At 40.3% G+C, this 16,884-nt stretch overlaps 1 protein-coding gene across 1 annotated transcript in view; it reads right to left on the bottom strand.

Annotated features, from left to right (window-relative positions):
• The window catches only part of tpcn2 (two pore segment channel 2), a 36,350-nt gene extending 21,911 nt beyond the window's left edge, over positions 1-14,439 (bottom strand). The window contains exons 1-3 of the mRNA XM_033631562.2: positions 14,040-14,439; positions 4,099-4,154; positions 1,297-1,373 (exon numbers count right to left, since the gene is read on the bottom strand). Of these exons, the coding sequence (XP_033487453.1) occupies positions 1,297-1,373; positions 4,099-4,154; positions 14,040-14,190 (284 nt within the window). The 5' untranslated portion in view covers positions 14,191-14,439. The remainder of the gene's footprint in view (positions 1-1,296; positions 1,374-4,098; positions 4,155-14,039) is intronic.
• Positions 14,440-16,884: the final 2,445 nt, after the last annotated feature.

The raw sequence follows: 16,884 nt of genomic DNA, 5'->3' as shown, positions 1-16,884 counted from the left end.
TTGCATTAATGAACTTCCTGCTGTTGACCATCACATTATACCAAACACCAGACATACACCAGATGTGTTATGCTATGTGGATGGTAGGTGTTTACATACACAATGAACTACATGTGGAAAAATACAAAAGTATATTTTTTATTTTTCAGAATAAAACAAATGAAAAAGATGTGCAGTGTACGTGTAATATTTTGAGATCTAAACCACTATTATCAAGCCACAATTCATTTGATTTTGAAAGTCAGTGATGCAAGTTGAACCTTTGACCCTGTCATCACATTTGTCACCGACGTGAAAGACTCCGGCAAATGAGGTGGCAGCCTACATCAAGTTCAAGACACCCAAGGAGGAGCCTTGTGAAGTTTTATGGTGGTGGAAGGAGCACGCTAACATGTTTCCTAACCTGGCAGTGATTGTGCAGACTGTTATCGCCATCCCGGCATCGATCGCAGCCAGTGAAAGCGACTTTTCCTCGGCTTGATTTGTAAATCAAGAACGGAGAACCCAGCTTAACGTGAGTGACTGTAGCCTTTGTGTGTTTAATCAAAGGTGCGAGTCAGGCCGTGGGACTTTGTGGGTGGGTGCGGCTTTGACTTGGGCAAAATAAAGGTTAACAGGTCTGATACTGAGCTTTACAGGTATGGGCGGGTGCAGGCTTTCAAAAATGGGCCCGTGCAGGACTCTGAGATGGATATAGATATGTATATATAAATGAAAAAATAAAGAAATGTAGCTTTGAGGACCTAAGTTTACGTTGAGAGAGCACATATGCTCTTTTTTTGCATCCTGCACAAGGTCAAAATGGTATCTTTTCAGACTCTTATTGTCATCAAGGAATATGTCTCTCCTACCATTGACTGTCTCAATCCCAACACCACTTTGTGATTACTCCTATTTGGTTAGGACATCTCTGGAGACATAAATATCAGCAGAGATCAGAGTTATCTCCCAAATGGAGAATATTAATACAAATCCTTTACTTGTATTCACTCTGAGAATTTTTGGGCAGTTAGGACTGATTTTCTACTCTAAGGAACTTGACAAATACAGACCCTGGTCAGAGCATGTCTGGCGTTTTTGAAAACTAAAACTCTCAGCAGCGGGTCAGGTAATACCTGAGTGCCGGTTTTGCAGCAGCATTTTAACTTGCAATAAAAGGAAAAGCGCAAAAAAAGCAAGTCAGCTGCTTCTGTCAGATATGTGGCCCTAAAACTTATTTACTTTGAAAACATAAACTCAGGTACAGTTGAATTCTTAAATGATGTGTTCTAAGCAGGTGAGAAGTCGTGAACTTACCACTGGCATAGCCTGGAATAGTACCATCGATACAGGCGCAGTGAGCGGGCATCCACTCTGTGGTTTATGGACCGATACTATAAGTATGGAAGCACAGGTAAGAAGACAGTTGTCAGGGTGTGATGTTGTAAAATAATTTAAGACTTTTCACACACCTTTAAACTGAGGGAAAAGTTTCATCTGACTTTTACAGTGGTCCTTAGTAAAACAGGACTGAAGCATAAATAAAGGTATTTTTTCACATACTTTAATTTATGGTGGTTATTCTTGTGCAAGACACATCACAGTAATATAAATTAATGAAGGAGGATGAGCATGAAAAATATAAGAAAGAAGTCTCAGGTTCAGTCCTACCCAAAATACGATCCTCTGTTTTGCTGATGCTTTTGTCTGTTCATTAAGTTTTTAATTTAGTTTATTTCAGTCATTTTCCAACTTATAAAAGTCAAATACACACAAGAAAAAAAACAATATTAAGTCAATACTTTTACAGCAGTGTCAAAGCAAGGCAAGTTAAGCTGAATGAAAAGGTGCAGGTTGAGGGCTTGGCTTATTGCACCTGCTCTTTTTACATTAATTGTTTCACACTGTTATTTTAGATTTATACAATGAAAATGAAAGAAACAAGCAAAACCAAAGATATTTTATATCATCTGAAAGTCCAAAACAACATTTCATATACAAACATTGGTGTTCATAACTTGGATTTATATTTGTTCATCATCTTATTTTAAAATATTTATCTGTAAAAAATCTATGAAGTGTTTTAGACATTTTCAACTATTACTACAAATTAACTCATTCAACTCTTACACATTTTTGTTTTTTGCATTTGTTCTAATCTTTGTTTTTGTAAACGTACGTGTTCTTCTTGGTTCATACTGACTCTCTAATTTTGAACAACTCCTGGACACAGTCTGGAAGCATCTTATTTTTTACTTTACACATTAATTGTGCAGTTTTCAAATCGCACAGATCTCTAAATTTGAGAGCATGTGAGTTTATAAATAATTTGTTAGTTGGTTCTTGATAATCAGCTGTTTATAATTCTTACTATATGTTTTGTATGTATTTCCCCAAACCTAAACACAGTAGGTGATGTATGGGAGTATAAACAAATGATACAACATATTTATTCCATTTTATAAAGAACTTACTGCAAGAGTAAAGTATACTGGTATTAGGGCTGACTATGTACGATATATTGATATATTTCTGAGCAAGATATACATTTGGACAACACCGTTTATATTGATATAAGTTCAAGGTGTGTTACATGACGCATACCAGTGTGCATCTCTCCTCTCTCACACTCTCCACTCAGCTCCGCCCCACACACTCATTCACTCACAAGTCTTCCATCAACTCTCAGAAAGACACAGAGCTGCTCCTCTGTTTAATCTGTCTATTCATTAGTCTGCAGTGTGACATCAGTCTATATCAGTCTGTGACATGAATGAAATTACCGCAGTAGCACACGTGCTGCACAGCGCTGCGCTGCGCTGCATGTGTGGGAGACAGAGCTGCCTGTTTGAGTGTTTGTTTGCTCGTTTGTGTGTGAGATGGATCGTAGCTTGTCGCTGTTCTTCTTGGTAGTTGTAGTTTATTGTGTGACACTGAGACAGCACCTGGATGCAGGCGACAGATGTGTTTAAAAGATGCAGAGACAACACAGATGTTTCATGTACAAGACATATGTAACAAGGACAAAGTGTCTCTCGCTCCTTCCCTCCCTCGGCCTCTCTGCAAAACGTTAACGTACAGCCCTGCTATTTATTTTATTATTTATCATTTACATGTTGTGTAGCTGTTTATTTTCAAACAGGGAACATTTTATTTTGATCAATCTGTTTTTATAAAAGTGCTTGTGACATCTTAAATGTGGCTTTGACTTGTAACTGAACATGTAGCTCATTTCATAGAAAATACCGACATACATATCGTGTATCGCCAGTCAGTCTCAAAATACAGAGATATTAATTTCTGTCTATATTGCCCAGCCCTAACTAGTACACTAAATATGCACCAATGCATTGGTCTTTTTAATCCATATTGCCATGTAAAATAAAGGCATTTTAATTTTTGCACAAACCCTACAGTGTGCCTTGGATTGTTTTTGAAGGAGACTTGGATTTTATATTTTTTGATCGACACTTCACTCTTGCAATGAGCCATTCACAACATGGAATAAACACAGTACACCTGAAGTATCCAAAGAGCACCTGTATGTGACTACGACTTCAACCCGGCAGCGCTTCTACTCCTTTGTCTTGTATTAGTTTATTATTATTTTATGCTATTATCACTTTTTGTTTTTTGTTTTTCTCTGTGTGTGCTGTACAAGCACTTTGGATCAATTCTGTATATGTTTAAAGTGCTATATAAATAAAGTTGACTTGACTTAATAATAAAATATATGTAATAAATTTGGGTTGAAGATGTCTTTTGTATTGCGCAACATTGCAACAGACTTTGTCATTTCTGTCTTCACATGATTTATATGTGGTTTCCAGCATAGTTTGGTCTATTACAACTCCCAAAATGTTTTTTCATAAACTCTTTATATTTCAACATTATTTATGATAATTTGTAGTGGAATAATCAACTTTTGTTTTTTGATATCCAAATATTATGAATTTAGTTTTATTTACATTCAACAACTTATTAATATCAGAACAACATTTTAGAGTTTTGAATTCTGTTTCCACTGTCTCCAGAAGCTGCTCAAAATATTTACCAGAACAGTTTACCTTTTCTTAATTTATAAAAAGAGAGACACATAAGGAAAGTCACTGTTCTTACCTGTATGGCGTCCTCGATGAACACAACAGCTTGTTGGATGTAGAGTTCCTCATTATCTGTGAACAGTGAGATGAGTGAGCTTAGGCAGACCATCTGAACAGCTCCTCTGTCTCAGAGGTAGAATTAACAAAGATCTTTCAATATCTCTGACGTGCTCTGAGCACTGTGATCTCCACTGTCCTGAATCCCCATGTGTCACTTCACTCAGTAGAAACTTAATAATGCTCCTGAAGAACAGAACACTTTCTGCGGCTGACACAGAAAACACAAACTGCCTGAGATGTTGTTGTCTCTAGAACTGGTTGGATTGGGAGTTGAGGTGAAGGTTTGTTCTTTCTTGAGGCAAAACTGGGAAAAACAGAAGCTGGGATACAGCAGAGAGCTTTAATAAAGGTGTGGCTTGTTTTTCTAACTGTGGGTTATCTCAACTCAAACACCAAAACCACCCCCACCCCCACGCATACTAATGTATATGTAGATAAATCAATGATAAAAGCCTAAAGCTACATATGAGAACACTAGAGACTGAAATCTATATCACACCCAACAAAACAAAAGGGTTGGAGAAAGGACAACACATCCTGATGATTGAGCTATTCTTACAAAGTTTGTGCCCACAGTGGCACTAGACCAGTGACACTCAACTAGGAGTCCATGGGCCAAATGTGGCCCGTGACATGGTGCCATGTGGTCTCCCAATTATTGTCAAATTCACAATGAAAATAAGTTGATTCACAATGGGAGTTTTTTTTGCCCAGTTCAGACCAAAGATTCACAACAAGACGAGTTGAAACAGGCAACTACTGTCAATGCGTCATTCTGCAACATTCTAAAAACCTGCCGGTTCACACCAATGCAACTCGATGAGACAGTGTATCATCTCTATGCAACAACTCTCTGTTCTTCTGTTCTGATTTGCAGCTTTTCAGACTTATTTTGTGGCTGAATATCATTTGTAGCTTCTTAAAATATGAATGAGGATAGTGATAGTGAGATACCAGGAGAACAGAAACAGAGGGCTCAGCTGTCATTTTGACCTGACCAGCGGACTTCCCTAAAACAGGTGATGAGCTTTACTTTCTAAAACCATCCACCAGCAATTTGACCAGCTGAGTTGCAGGTGACACCATCATCCAGCTTGAGTCGAGCTCAGACCGGCCAGTTCTCACTGCTGCATCTTTTCTCTGCAACGTTCTAAAACACTTTTGTCTCGTCACAAATCTTTGGACTAAACTGGGCTTTAGGTGCCATGGAACATAAAAAGCATCAAAAAAGAGCTTGTTTTCCAACAAAGTGCCAGGGGAGGATGCCCCTGACTGCCAACAGAGGTCCAGGCAAAGCCCCAAATGTCCTAAAGTCCTGGAAACATCCTGGCGTAAACCTGACCTATTTAGCGCTCCAGTGACTGGCCCCTGGCCAACTGTTATTTTGCAAAAGCGCCCCCAGGCAACACAAGTTGAGTATCCCTGCACTACAAGAAAGTTTGTTGCGTCACAAAAATCAAAAGGCTGTGAAGACTTCATGCTTTTCTTTGTTATATATGTTTGTACAAAGAATATCTTAGGGTTTTGGACTGTCATTCGGCTAAAACAGCTCATCTAAATACCTCACGTGACTCTACAAAACTGTGATGAGCATTTTTCACTATCTTGAAATATTTTTTAAGAGTTATATCAAGATATGCCAAGAAAGTCCGCAGCCATGCACTGCCAGAGGACACCGGTGTCTGTGTTATCTCGACCATGGAAGGAAACAGGAAGAACTTTTCCTGCATATGTGCTGGGTGAGCAACTTTCCTTGGAGTAAATCATTATTTGGGCTCAACATTCACATAATAAGTTCATGCTTGAGGCTGAGGTTTGAATTTATTTGACCTGGGCCTTTGACAGTGGCTCTGAATTAGATTATGTGACACAAAAAAGGAGGTGGTGCTAAAAATGTGCAAATAGAAACTGGGGGATGTATTCCCAAACTCTGAGACAATTCTTAGTATTGTGACGTTTTCTTAGAATTTCCCCTTAAAGTTAAAACTAGGTCCTTGTAAAGACAGAAGTTATTCACAGAGCATCTTAGACATTAAAAGAGCTCCTAAGGTGAAAAACTGTTGGGAGTCAAGTGGAGGACTTTTAAGAGGCTGAAGAGTTTCAGATGCAGAGGAGGAAATGGCGTAACACAAAGAGGTCAGAGAAATATTCTCTACTAGAATATTCCCAATCATTCTGAGAACACTCTCAGAGAGCTCCTTTAGTAAGGAGTCATAGCTTAGAGCAATTCTGAGCAAGGAAGGGACAGAAACATTTCCCTGAATGAGGAGGTGTGGTCGACCCCATTGCTAGGTGTGATGCAGTCTTTTAACAGGTATGACTGGTTGTCAGAGAGACACCGCTTTAAGAGCCTGCAAGGTGTGGACACCCAGTGGAAATGAAATGAACTGCTAACTGTGAAAGTGATGTCATTGCTAGTGTGATCACTCTGCTGATGGAAGGTTGAGACAGACCCAAGTCATCACTGCTGCACTGTTGCATTTTTCCAGTTTTCCAAATACTTTTGTGTTGTGATCTTTTTTTATTACTGGTGTTACAGTGTTAGGTGGGAAATGTGTGCGTATCCCTCATGACATTAACCGCACATATTATCCCTGCACAATCTAATCTGTAGCATTTAATTTACTCACTGTCATCCAGCGTTGGAGAATATTTCTCCTCCTTCTTTGTCTTTCTGCTATTTTCTCCTCTGATTCAGAAACTCTTAATCCTCTTAAAAAAAAGTCCTCCTCATTCTAGGAGCTCTTTTGGTGTCTAAGGTGCTCTGTGAATAGCATATATCTTTAGAAGGACCTAGTCTTAACTTTAAGGGAAAATTCTAGGAAGAATTGTCTTAGAATTTCATCACTTGGAGCAGCTCTTGGTACTAGGAAGCTTTGTGATTACGGCCCCAGATCATGCAGGGATAATATGTGTGGTTAATGTCATGAGGGATACACACACATTTTCCACCTGACACTACAAATAAAATGATCACAATACTCAGATATTTGAAAAGCTGAGAAAATGCAACAGTGCAGCAGTGATGACTTGGGTCTGTCTCAACCTTCCATCAGCAGAGTGATCACGCTAACAATGACATCACTTTCACAGTCAGCAGTTCATCTCATTTCCACTGGGTGTCCACACCTTGTAGGCTCACAGGAGGGTGTGTCTGTGACAACCAATCACATCTGTTAAAAGACTGCATCACACCTAGCAACAGGGTCGACCACACCTCTTCACTAAGGTAAAAAAGTTTCTGTCCCTTCCTTGCTCAGACTTGAACTTTCCTAAATTACACCTAACCTGAGACTCCTTACTAAAATGTTCAGGCTAAGCTAGGAGCTCTGTGAGAGTGTTTGTGAATACGACCCCAGATTTAGCTCTTTGTGTAAAGTTTGTACTAAATGTCAAGTGTTAACATATGATGTGGAGGCTGAACGACCTAAGATAGAGCAGCATTGAATAGATCAGAGCAAAACGAACTAGAAGCTAACAGAGACTCAGGGTTATCACACAGCATAAGCAAGTCCACAGCTGTTAGGTGATTATGTTCAATGACTGTAACTTTTCCATCCAGCAGTTACAAAGAAGACACAGACGAGATGACTCAGTTCTGACCACAAACACACACACACACACACACACACACACACACACACACACACACACACGCATTTGGTACTGCTGACTCAAAGCTTTATAGCAGGATGTGTCATGGCGGCGGGTGCCATTGACAGGGCAGCACTTAAAACGGCTGAAATGCACACAGATAACACACACACACACACACACACACACACACACACACCACAGTGGACAAGTGTGAGCTGCTCTTCCCACACTTGCAGTAACACTTGTAGAGGTTTGAGAAAAAGAGAAACTGTCAGAGAAATCCTGTACTGACTGACTTAGAAAAAAATTCATTCATTCAAATAAATCATCACAGTATCATCTATACATATTTTCCTGTATGAATTTAAGTGGCCAACAATATACTGTATCATAGCTACAATGATTCAGATTTATGGAGTAACTTAAACTTTGAATTTTAAGTCCTTTTCAGACACAGAGTAAATGACTTCATTGATCTATTAAATAATAGTTTTAGGTATTTATCTGTAATGTTAATTTTCTTTAATGACCTTACAGGAAAAGGCCACAAAACTCGCACTACATTTGGCACCTTGTGTGCGAGATGAGAGGAAGCAATATCACTGCTGAAATGCTGCTGTAAGTAAAAAAAATAGGAGATAAGGGAAGAAGGCTGTTCTCAGTTCTCTCATTTAGCGCTCAAACTTCCAATTCCATTTATAAGGGTTCTGGTTCTCTGTACACGAATAACATTACAGGAAGTTGGTTGGAGTTCTTATTCATTCCTATTTGCACGTCACATGCTGCGTGTAAAGCCTTTTGCTGACATAGATGAATATTGCTGTGTTACTACAGGGGTTGTATTTTGTGTTCTTGTGTGTCTTTCTGTAAATATCAGCGTGTGCGAGTGTCTCTGTCTATTAGGGATGCACGATAACATTGGCACGTCATCGGTGTCGGCCAACATGCTTCTTCTTATGCTGCACAATAAACAAATACATACTGTATTTCCTGTCTCCATCTGCTGGTGGGCTGCATAATATGATGTTAATTCCACTACAGAAAAGACGATCACTAAATTTAGGTGCGGAAAAAAGTGGATATATTGATATCAATATCGGTTAACAGCCAAATAAGTTGTTATATATTGGCCTATCAGTGGTGCAGTGGTTAACATTGTCGCCTCTTGCTGTGTCGCCTCACAGCAAGAGGCGACACAGCAAGAGGGTTCCTAGTTCGAACCCATGGTGGGGGGTTTAAATCCTTGAGTGTCAGAGCCCTTCTGTGCAGAGTCTGCATGCTCTCCCCATGTCAGTGTGGGTTTCCTCCAGGTGCTCCAGCTTCCTCCCACAGTCCAAAGACATGCAGGTTAATTGGTGACTCTAAATTGGCCGTAGGTGTGAATGTGAGTGTGAATGGTTGTCTGTCTCTATGTGTCAGCCCTGTGATAGTCTGGTGACCTGTCCAGGGTGAACCCTGCCTCTCACCCAATGTCAGCTGGGATAGGCTCCAGCCCCACCATGACCCCCAAGAGGATAAGCGGTTCCAGAAAATGAATGAATAATAGAATGTTGGCATAACCGACACTGGCAAAAAAATCCAATATCTTGCACCCCTACTGTCTATGTGAATAGGTCTGTGACAGGACGAGCAGATCCCTGGCGGGCAGTGATGACAGCACCCTATTAAGAGCCAAGATGTTGTCGGCTCGGCAGCAATGGAGGTGTATTGTCCTCCTCTCCCAGCCGACCACTGCAGCATACGTACACAGATTGTTAACACTTAAGATGTTGTTGTGTTGCAGGGAGTAGGGCTCGGCTGCCTGTTTTGTTAACTTTGGTTTTGGTTTCTTTTATTTTCTTCAGTATGCTCACATGTAATTGCAAGTAAATCAAACTGTTTGCACACGCAATGAGTTGTCTTTGTGGCTGCTTGGGAAAGTTTGGGGCGTAGCTCATGTTATGTCTCAGTCATCCCTGGGTGGGACGCAACAGCTGGCACTGTACAAAGTTTTTAACCTCTTCTGCTCTGGACTGTGAGGGGAAATAATCATTTTTACAGGAGAAGAGTCTCTCTACAGTTGTGTGGCTCATCTGTATGGTTTCCAAGTTTATGGAACAGTTTTTATTTAAGATGTGAACTAAGTGATGGTCACAGCACTCTTACAAAGGCAGAACAAGACATGCATTTACTATCTCCCTGTATTGTGTTGCTGCAGCCTTTACATGAATCCGACAACACTCAGATGTAAATGTGCGGTAATAAACATACCCATAAACAAAACCTTAAGCTTGAATCAATAATACTAGCTGCCCTATCAGCAGCCTGTCCTCATACTGAGGTTACAGGTTTGCACATTGTCACGGCACTAACCAAATCCGTGGTGACTCAGGGATGTGTTGGTGTCTAGATCGTAAATTAAAAGGATGCAGCATTTTAATAAGATGGTCTCATGGTCGGTCTTTTGATGGAGCTATGCTGGCAGTTTCCCCCTGCCTCTAGTCTTTGTGATCTAAATACATCACAGATCTATCTCTATACTGAACACAGACATGAAACTGATCTTTTCCTCTGACTCTGTGTCAGATAGGGAAACAAGGATTTCCCAAGACACTGCGTTGTTCCACAGTCGACGGAATCAATGATTTTTATCCTCTAGTTTTGGGTTCCTTGAACAGAAATGACTAAAATATACTCCTGGTTGATTTATGTGGAAATATGAAACATCTTTTGTGTTTTCCACTATTGAACAACGTCCCTTGTTTTGATAATGGACCGTGTGATTGTACGATCACTGTACAGAACCATCTCTTTGAGAGTCAAGTACAGACACATCATGTACCTTAACACCTGATGCGACATGAGAATTTCATCCATAGGACTTAGTGGGTCTATAAATAAAACGCATGACAGTGTTTAATCCACAATATCCTGAGTCACAGGACACATCACTGCTGCTTTAATTCAATTAACTTTAAAAAGCATAACGAGGGGGAGTACGCACTTCATCTGCACAGCACTTCAGTATCTTGTGCATCACAGTAAGTGGAATAAAACTAATCAAAAAGCTACAATAAATCAATATATCTTAATTAGATTAATACCTATTTATCTACTTTTCTCATCGGACAATTGTGTATTTCTTTCCACATTCTGCTTTACATTGTACAACCCTGTTCTACACCAACAATAAGTCTGTACTGTCTTTCGCATGGTAGAGTTGAAGAGGTTGGGTGTAATTAGTGCTAATCTGATTTTACAATCAGTTGCACTGATTTGACAGCTGTAAATTGATGCTTTAAAGCAGAGCTCTAAAACCTTTACTATCAAAAGAGCCATTTTTGGCCCACAAAAGCTCTTAAATAATCCGCCTGGAGCTGCAACACATATCTGTGCCTTATAATGACAGCAACAATCTAAAATCACCGATCAACATCGGTTTAAATGAGCATTTATTAATGTTTTACCACAAGGTGGCTGCTCTGCAGTAGGCTATTTATAGTTGTTTGGTACTTAAACTTTGCAGGGTTTGTGGTAAATGCAAAAAAATATGTCCACACTGCTGAATTCTCTACTGTCCTCCAAGACTTTTTTTCGATCAGGAATCCATAGCTTGGCTAGGGAGATCCAAGATGAGCCACTGCTATTGAGAATTGGCAAACTGTAATGAAAAAGGTGATAGACCGTATGACGCAAATTTAGTTGATGAACTGCAAAAATATTTATTTATTCTGTGCATATGATACACAATTTTACAATGGAGAATGTAAGAATCCCCCAAGGTTTACGACAATAAAAAAATGAAGACTAAAATGTGAAAAAATAGCCGTTATTAATTTGTATATAATTTTTTGCCTAAGTCACAGGGAGGCACTGGAGAGGGACGAAAGAGCCGCATGTGGCTCCGGAGCCACAAGTTGCCGACCTCTGCTTTAAAGGTCCAGTGTGTAAGATTTAGGGGGATTTAGTGGCATCTAGTGGCGAGGATTGCAGATTGCAACCAGCTGAAACTTCTCACAGTTAGAATTCCCTCAGCGTTCATTGCTTAGTAGGTTTCTACCTGGAGATGAATCATCCACAGAGGTCTCTTCCTCTCCTGAACAAGCAGACCAGGTGATTTAAACCAGTAATAACACTAAAGCAGTTTCACATTACAAATCGGTGTCTTCCAGATGCTGCTTGGTGCAGGTGGGCTTCTACGCGAAAACATGAAAGGCCCTATGTAGAGCCAGTGTTTGGTTTGTCTGTTCTGGTCCACTGTAACAACATGGCGGTGAACATGACAAAGACCTGCTGCCTATGTAGACATACACAACTCATTCTAAGTCAGGAAAACAAAATGACTGTAATTTTCAGATGATTATAAACTTAAAGAAAACATACTTAATACGTTATACCATATTCTATTTCTGCAAATATATCCCCCTAAAGTCTTCACACTGGACCTTTAAAACTATACACTCAGTGGTCACTTTATTAGGTACACCTGTCCTGTATGACAGCAACCCAGTGCATAGAGTTAAGCAGACCTGATCAAGAGGTTCAGTTGCTCTTTAGACCAAACATCAGAAATGTGATCTCAGTGACTTTGAGTGTTGAAGGATTGCTGGTGTGTGACCGGTTAATTTGAGTGTCTCACAAACTGCTGATCTTGTTGGACTTTCAAGCACAACAGTCTCAAGAGTTAACAGAGAACAGTGCCAGAAGACAGAAAACAAGCAGGCAGTGGGAGCTCTGTGGGTGAAACGCCTTGATAATGAGCGGGGTCAGAGGAGAACGGCCAGACTGACTCAAGCTACCACAAATGTGAGAGTTAATCAAATAACCAGGTGTTACAACGCTGCTATGAAGACAAGCATTGAAGAGCCTTGAAGTAGACGGATAACAGTGGGTTCAACTCCTGTCAGCTAGGAACAGTTAACTGAGGCTACAGTGCGCACAGGCTCACTGAAGTTGATTGTAGAAGATGGAAAAATGTTGCCTCATCTGACGAATCCAGAAGATGGAAGGGTCAGAATGTGGCGTAAACAAATCTGTCTTGTGTGAACAGTTCAGGCTGCTGGAGGTGTGATGGTGTAGGATATGTTTGCCTGTCATGCATTAGGCTCCTTAATAACAACTGAGCATAAATGCAACAGCCTAAATTAGTATTATCACTGACTCTAATGGCCTCCTCAGTCACCAGTCCTAAAACCAACAGGCTAACAATTAGCTCCACTACAAACCAGTACAACAATAAAATGCCACTTACAAGTGAATGTATTAGTGATAACAATCCAATACAAAAATATAGGCGGGCACACATGCAGCTAGATCTGCCAGTGGCACTGATCCAAAGCCTCAGGGGCCCCCAAATGTGATTAGGGGTTATTATAAAGTATATAAAGTATATCTTATTATTATTATCATATATTATATATATATTATTTAATTTTACTTTTTTTTTCTGATATTGGCAAATGTTAATTCTTCAGCTCAGATTTAACAAAAAGTAATGCTATGATGTTAAATGTTAGAGACTGTGATAAATACAAATGCAGATCCCACTATTTACTGTCCCACTACCATTAAACAACAGTGTCAGTTTAAACCAGAATTTTGCATCATCATTTTAACAAGTAGTAGAAGAAGAAGAAACAGATATACTTATTAATCCCAGAGGGAAAATCATTTCTTTTCCATGCTGCTGTCACATACACACAGGGCTGAAATACATAGATCTATACATGTATTAAATGGAGAGATGTCAGAGCGAGGGAGCTGCATTAGATGGGTGTCCTGAGCAGCTGGGGGTTTGGTGCCTTGCGCAAGGACACCCTGGCAGTGCCCAGAGGGTCAAGTTGCACCTCTCCATGCTTGGTCTATATGGGGACTTGAACTGGCAACCCTCTGGTTCCCAAGCCAAGGGGCTAATAATATGCTGACATGCTGCATACTGCTGTATAAATCTGTTTAGTCTGTGCAGTTGAAGGTAACATGAAGTATATATATTGCCAGGTGATGGTGGTGGTGAAGGTGTCTTTGGGGCACATAGCTCAGTGCTGCTGCAGGGGCCCTTGTTAGGTTTGACCTGCCCTGCTGATAGGGATTATTTCCTTTAAAAAATAATGTTTCTGATACTTTAAGTACATTTAGCTGACACCTGTGTGCTTATATTTGGGTATAGTTTGAATACAGCGGGTTAATTTCCTTTATAACGGAGGACTTTACATTGTTGTGTTGCTGCTGTTCTGAATATTCTCCCCCATCTGGATTTGGGACCGAATAACAAACAGAGGAAACGCCGCCGACCTGAGCGCGTCATGATCCGCCTCCACTCACCTGGGCCCCTCTCGACTCTGCACGACCCTCCGGCGACACTGTACGACATCCGTCTGTTGTCCGGGGCCCCTCTGACCCCCATACCCGACGAGGAGCCATAATCCCCGGAGACTCCGTTCACACTCCCGGTCAGCAGACTGTCCGTTTCCATCCAGGAAACTTAAAGTTCCTCAGTGTCCGCTCCTCCGCTGTGAAAGTGAAAGCAGCAGATTATGTGTGTGCCGGAGAGAAGTCAGCTCCGGTGAAGCTGAGATTAATCTGTGTGTGAAGAAGTCAGTGACAAAGTTACATAGTTTCAGACAACACAACAGCCTCGCGCACACTCGAGTGAGGGAATGTGTTTTTAGGAAGTTGCCTCTCTGCTGTGCTCCACCCTCCCGTGCTCAAGTATCACTTTACACTGCCTTTAAAAACTCAAACTCCACCTACAGTACACAGTACATGCTGCAGCCTACACTACACTGCACAGTCTGTAGCCTACAGTACACATGCTGCAGCCTACACTACACTGCACAGTCTGTAGCCTACAGTACACATGCTGCAGCCTACACTACACTGCACAGTCTGTAGCCTACAGTACACATGCTGCAGCCTACACTACACTGCACAGTCTGTAGCCTACAGTACACATGCTGCAGCCTACACTACACTGCTCAGTCTGTAGCCTACAGTACACATGCTGCAGCCTACACTACACTGCACAGTCTGTAGCCTACAGTACACATGCTGCAGCCTACACTACACTGCACAGTCTGTAGCCTACACTACACTGAACACGCTGCCTTCTGCAGAGGTACAATAGAGGGTCAAGATTTCTGAAAGTGACTTGAGAAGACAAACATTTTCAACATTCAGGTGAGGAAAGGGGCTTGCTGCAGAAGTATGCAGTAATAAAATACGATTAAGGAAAAAAAACCCTACTGAATAAAAAGAAATACTCCCAGTATTATGCACTTACAGGGCCTGTATGCAGGTCGCTTCAAGGGCCCAGAGCTGGATAGAGCCCAGTCACATCTGTAAGAGGTATTGGAGCTGGGGCTCTGCTGTCAGGTATGGACGCTCATGTCTGACAGAACAAAAAGCATCAAACACTTGGAATGATTAAAAAAAAAAAATGATTAAAATAATCATGGTAAGTCAAGATTGACCTTTAAAGGTCCAGTGTGGAGCATTTAGGGCGGTGGTGTTGTGGTAGTTGAAGAGGCGGGTGCACTTCTGGGTAGATGGTGGGTGACCAAGGAGGAAGAGGGTTTACTCTGTGATATGTTTCAATGCCTTTTTTTGCTGATAGGGGAGTATACAGTGAACAGCCAGAAAAAGAGGTGTGTATGCTCCATATCATGCATGTGCCCTCCACTAAACCACAGATTTAGGGGGATATACTGGCAGAACTGGAATATAATAAACATGTTTCCTTCGGCATATCATCACCTGAAATAAGACTTGTTATTTTGTCAGTAGCCCAGAACAGACAAACCAAACACTGAGTCCAGATAGGGCCATTCACATTTTTGTGTGGGCCACCATAGTTAGCAGCCCCTCCACCATGAGAGCGTTGGAGAAGCACTGATTTGTAACATGCGACTGCTTTATTCAGTGTTTTCACTGGTTTAGATCACCTGGTACGTTTGTTTTGAGAAGATGAGACCTCTCTGTAACAAAAACCTCCTGAATGTCAGCATCAGTAATAAAGTGGGCACACATTAGCAGGTGCTAGGCTAGAGGTTTATCTGCAACATGCCAAACAGCGTCAGAGAAACACTGATGTGTAATGTGAAACTACTTCATTCAGTTTGTTTGTTTTTACCAGTTTTAATCACCGGGTCTGTTTGTTTTGGAGAGGAAGAGACCTTTGAGGAAAATTCTGCTCCCGATAAAGACCTCCTGAACAATTAACACTGAAGGAATCCTGACCATGTGAAGTTTCGGCTGGTTGCAGTCTAGTGGTGGTGTCTGGTGGCAATCATCACTGCTAGACGCCACCCTTTTTAATTTTTCTCTAACTGAATAATCAATGAAGCACCTTGGCACTATTAATATATAGTGTTTTTTAGTATCTCACAGCAAAGTTTTGATGCATCATAATTAATATATAATATATAATTATATTGCTATATTGTTCTATAGTCTGTTTTTATTGCTTATTTGGCCAAGATAATGTAATCAATTTTTATTCAGTGAATTAACTGGATATTAATAGATATTCTATATATTATCACAATCGACTCTGTGGACTATTTTCAATGGGTTATTGGCCAAATGGTTATTAATAATGTTTTTGCAAAAGTTATTACATTCACTAAACTAATATGATACGAGGATATTTTTTCAACAGAAACACCCTTTTTTCATACTGTATGTGAGATAAAATGTTGGTTCCAAAAAAAAGGCATATGACTTTCTTCCAAAAAAATAAAAAAAAAAAAATAAAATAAAATAAAAATTTCCATTAATGCAAAAAACATTCATCGGGCATATTGCCACCCACATTTTAATGAAGTTTAATATTAAAGACTGATTTTAATAAAGTCAGGACAAAGTATGGTCTTTTTTTATGTCTCCTCTGTAAAGTTATTCAAATATCACCTTCACCCCTCTGGTTCTCACCCCTCGATGTGTAGATAATGGCTGATGTACAAAAACTGCACTAAGAGCAATAAAACACGTTAATTAGGCCCCTGCAGTACATCACATGTAACACTATGCTCATTCAACTGACAACTAATTTAATTTAACCAGAATCCTTCTCTGATGTTTGACGTGTTCCTTCCCCCAATACATCGTTAACTTAATTAAAAGTAATTAAATTAAAACATGTAGAAATAAAACGTTAAAACCAATCTAA

This window comes from Epinephelus lanceolatus, chromosome 2 (assembly GCF_041903045.1).
Source record: "Epinephelus lanceolatus isolate andai-2023 chromosome 2, ASM4190304v1, whole genome shotgun sequence".
In the NCBI taxonomy this organism is placed as follows: Eukaryota; Metazoa; Chordata; class Actinopteri; order Perciformes; family Serranidae; genus Epinephelus; species Epinephelus lanceolatus.
This window is presented reverse-complemented; position numbering and strand designations above follow the sequence as displayed.